Genomic DNA, 4334 nt, shown 5'->3' on the forward strand with positions numbered 1-4334 from the left:
GACTCGACAGTCTCACTGGGTCTTGGGCTGGCCCGGCACACTCTCATCTGCAAAAGATCTAAACATTGCAGAAGTACGCGAGAAACCCTGCTGAAGAGGTAATCTGTTTTTGAAAAATAAACTAAAAAATGAATATTTAAACAGAATATTAATTCCAATGGTATTTATTCATGCAAATATAGTTTTGACAAAATAATCTTGTCTTAAAGGTACAGTGTGTAGGATTTAGTGGCATGTAGCAGGAGGCCTACCCTCACCCCTCTCTTTCCAAGTGTGTATAGAACTTACAGTTGCCTTCAGTTAATATAAGAACCATAGACTGTAGTAGGTAAAAACGCTAGAGGCCCTCTCAGGGTTCAGGTCTACTGTAGAAACATCATGGTGCAACATAGTCCCTATGTACAGATCAAGACTCATTCCACAAAAACACTTTTTTTTTTAAATTTATGTAGTGTATACTCACCTGAAATTATACATTAACCAAAACATAGTTATAAGTATTATATTCCATTTCTGCCAACAGATCCCCCTAAATCTTACACACTGGTTATTTAACTCACTTTTTCTGAACTTTCAATCACATCTCATCATCAAGATATTGTGTGTTTATGTAAAATAAATTTAAGCTTATGTATATTGCTACCGATACCTGACTAAAACATAACCTAGTATCCGTCACGCTATACTTAACTTATACTTATACTTGTGTAACAGGGAACTGACATTTTACATCCCACAACCTGGTGATAAAACAATTGGAAAGAAACATAAAACCTGTTTGCAAACATTTTCAGCTCTTGTTACATTCACCAATAATCATCTACAACTAAAATGATGCTTTCTCCTCTTTTTGTCTTTTTCTGAATTATTTCAGCCTCTTTAGCTGCAGCCATGCTCACCTTTTCAACCCCATCCCTTCTCTACCTGAGTCTCCTGCTCTTTCTGTCTTACCACTTGCCTGTTCTCTCCTGTCGGATTGGGAACTCCATCCAGTGTCAGTCCGCTCCCTTTGTACCAGGCCACAACCTGGTGGGGGAGGGCTTTGACGTGGTCACCCTGCAGCGTAAAGGATCCTACATGGTTGACGTGAAGACTTTCCTCACCTCAAATGGCACCTGCACTCTCTGCAGCAACCCTCTTCAAGGCAACATCCTGCAGAAAGTAATTCAAAAATGAAGTATATGATAATTCTGCAGCAACTTTAACTTTTGCACAGGTTAAACATGGTGTTCTCCCCTTCATTTTCAGCTGCCAGTCTCTGCAGTGGACTGGCGCTCATTCAGTCGATGCAATGCCGACCTCTACAGCAGTGCACACACCTCTGTTAGGTATTGTACTATATGTGCTATTTATGTTTTATATGTCCAATGTCACTGCAGTGCTTCAAGACAGGTCAGCTCATTCTTTGAATATGTACCAGTTTTACTTGACCTAAAAGCAAGAGAACCTAGCCTCTTGCAATATCTCCTCTGATCTTTTCTAATATCTCCAAAGCTTAAGTCAGTATCTTTTGGCTTCTTTAATTCAGCTACCCATTTACTGTCTACAGATCAGATGTAAACTCAGAGTAACATCACCGGTCCAAAGGTTTTTTGTCTCAATCATATCTTAACAGACTGTAAAAAAAGCTGAACTTGAAAGAGCTTTAATGGTTATTCTTTCCTGTAAACTGTGTTCACAGCTCACTGATTAACACTTACACATCCCAGGACAGTGACAACTGGAAGGTAGGAAACTTCTCACAGTAATTGTGATATAAAATCATAACTTCTGATAAATATTTTAACTGATAGATCAGAGTAGATAATATTACTGTAGATTATTTCGCTTATTTTACTACTGGAGTAGCATCTTTTTTCTGAAGTTGAACAACATAATATAAAGTAAAAACCTGAGATATCGGGAGCACTTTTTGGCCTGAATAAAACACAGTACTTAAGAGTTTTATAAGTGTGTGTTTGAAAATTATTTTTTAATTTTTTCTATAAATAAATGGTTGTATATAATACACCATTATGTTGATTACAGGGGACAATTAAGCAGTTTGTGAGCTTTTTTTTCTTATTTATTTGATCAGGTTGGCCTAAATGTAGATAAGTTTGTGACTGCCGGTCTGGAGGTTGGAGGAACACGCTCCACTGCGTATACCTTCGCTACAGAGAGGACCAGGGAGGACCGCTACTCCTTCAGCACTCACAGGGTCACCTGCAGCCATTATGGGTAGGGTGTGAAGACAGAGGTTTGGATTTCTTAGTTGTTTTAAGTTTTGAGATAATTTAATATTCCGTCTCTGTGTGTCTAGATACCGTGTGTCCCTCAGACCACCCCTCAGCTCTGAGTTCAGGATGGATTTGGCCAGGCTGCCGAGTTTCTACAACTCCTCCACCAGAGCTCAGTACAGTGAGCTCATACAAACCTATGGCACACACTACATCCGCCAGGTTAAGACACACACACACACACACACACACACACACACACACACACACACACACACACACACACACCAAGTTCCTTAATTCACAGATAAAAATCATATTGTCTTAACAACATTCAGGTTTACCTAGGGGGCCGACTCAGGCGAGTCACAGCTGCACGTACCTGTTTGTCCTCACTGAATGGGCTCTCCTCAAAAGAGGTACATGTAGCACACGCACCTTTTGACAATGTACGCAGTGACCGTGTCTTCACTGCCATTGGAGTGTGAATGGGAGTGTGAGCATTTTAATACACTGTTCACTGCTCTCAGCAGTCCATTACTTTAAATCGTATTTCCCTCCTGTCCTCTAGGTCCACTCCTGCCTATCACTGGGTGTTTCTGTAGGCCTGGGGAAGGTGAAATTATCCGCCAGCCATCAATCTTGCACAAAAGTCCTTCAGAACCAGGACGTTTCCACCTCTTTCAGCTCTGGACTCCACCAACACTACACAGAGGTGTTGGGAGGTACTGGTTGGTTGGGGGAGTTTTCACTTGCTCATAATGACTCCCTTGGCTACAGCAGTTGGCTGAAAACCTTAAGGACCGCCCGATATTGTTTCGTACTCACTTAGACCAATGTATGAGCTGTTGCCAAGTGAGACACAGAAGGCAGGGATGAAGGTGGCCATAGAGCAATACTTAGAAGACAACGCTGTGAAGAAGTCAACCAGAGAACCAGTATGCAGTGGGCAAACTTTTAACGTGGCTCCTAACTGCTGCCCTCAAAAGGCCTCGAGGGGAAGACTGGTGGTGACCATCGTCCGAGCCTGGAATCTGAAAGGAGATTTAACTGGCAAAACTGAAAGGCAAGTAGAGTGAGGTCGGGAATTTAGATTAGTGTTAGTGTGTTGTTATGTCATTCAACGAAATGAATTCACCTGTTGCTTTTCCTTGTTTTCTCCTATTCACAGCTACGCTAGGATGTGGTACGGATCCTTCTATCGCAGGACTCATATGATCCGGTCAAATGACCCCAGGTGGAATGCTCATTACGATCTGGGCAAGGTCAGTAAATGTCCTCTTTTCAAATCAGGCAAACGACAACAAGGAAAGACAACCATCACAGTTTCTGGGTCAGAGTTCTCGTGAGAAAAAATATGAGTCACCAAATTCATTAGAATCAAGGGTGTAACTTTGGTTTGAGTAGAAATCTGTGCATTTCTACATACGTTTAGGGACTATTGGGATATAAAATCCAGGACATAATTAAGTTGAAAATAATGATAAATTCTGACAGAAAGAACAGTTCTGAACTGTGCACAAGAAAAAGATGTCTTACTTTCTTTATTGTTTGAAACAGTAGCCAATTGCAGAGACCTATAATATCAAATGAATTTGAAAGTGGTGGGGACACAAACAGGATTTTAAAAAAGTGGGGAGGACAAGTCCCCCCAGTCCCAAATGGAAATTACGCCCTAGGCTAGAAAACAAGGGCCTCTTCTTTATCACAAAACACATTGTGTGGAAAAGTAGCATCAAGCCTTCCTGTAAAGATTAAACATTAACATAAAAAAATAATAGAAATATTGAAGAAGAAAAAAAGGACCATGAGTAATAAGTAAAAACATGCTGGAAATGTAAACAATAGAATAAAAATATTGTTTTTAAAATGTTATTTCAAAGATATTCTTTGTTATTGTTAAGGTGGACACACACTTGGGTTTGAAGATCGAGGTCTGGGACGAGGACTTGCAACACGATGACCTTCTGGGTTCATGTGTGACGTACCTGAGCCAGGGGACACGCACGTTCAACTGTCCAGCCAAGAAAGGCGGCTTTCAGGTCCAGTACACTCTGACCTGCGACCCTCATCTGACTGGAGACAGGTGTAACCGTTACAAACCATCTTCATAGT

The 4334-nt window shown here is 41.0% G+C and overlaps 1 protein-coding gene across 1 annotated transcript; it reads left to right on the forward strand.

Annotated features, from left to right (window-relative positions):
• LOC116685316 (perforin-1-like) lies at positions 1 to 4334 on the forward strand. Its single transcript, XM_032510437.1, is given in 11 exon segments — positions 1 to 98; positions 875 to 1161; positions 1249 to 1328; positions 1682 to 1727; positions 2078 to 2220; positions 2303 to 2441; positions 2558 to 2638; positions 2791 to 3023; positions 3025 to 3285; positions 3391 to 3484; positions 4124 to 4334. Coding segments are annotated over 10 exon segments (1557 nt in total). The 5' UTR covers positions 1 to 98; positions 875 to 891; the 3' UTR covers position 4334.

Source organism: Etheostoma spectabile, unplaced genomic scaffold (genome assembly GCF_008692095.1).
Source record: "Etheostoma spectabile isolate EspeVRDwgs_2016 unplaced genomic scaffold, UIUC_Espe_1.0 scaffold00569767, whole genome shotgun sequence".
Taxonomy (NCBI): domain Eukaryota; kingdom Metazoa; phylum Chordata; class Actinopteri; order Perciformes; family Percidae; genus Etheostoma; species Etheostoma spectabile.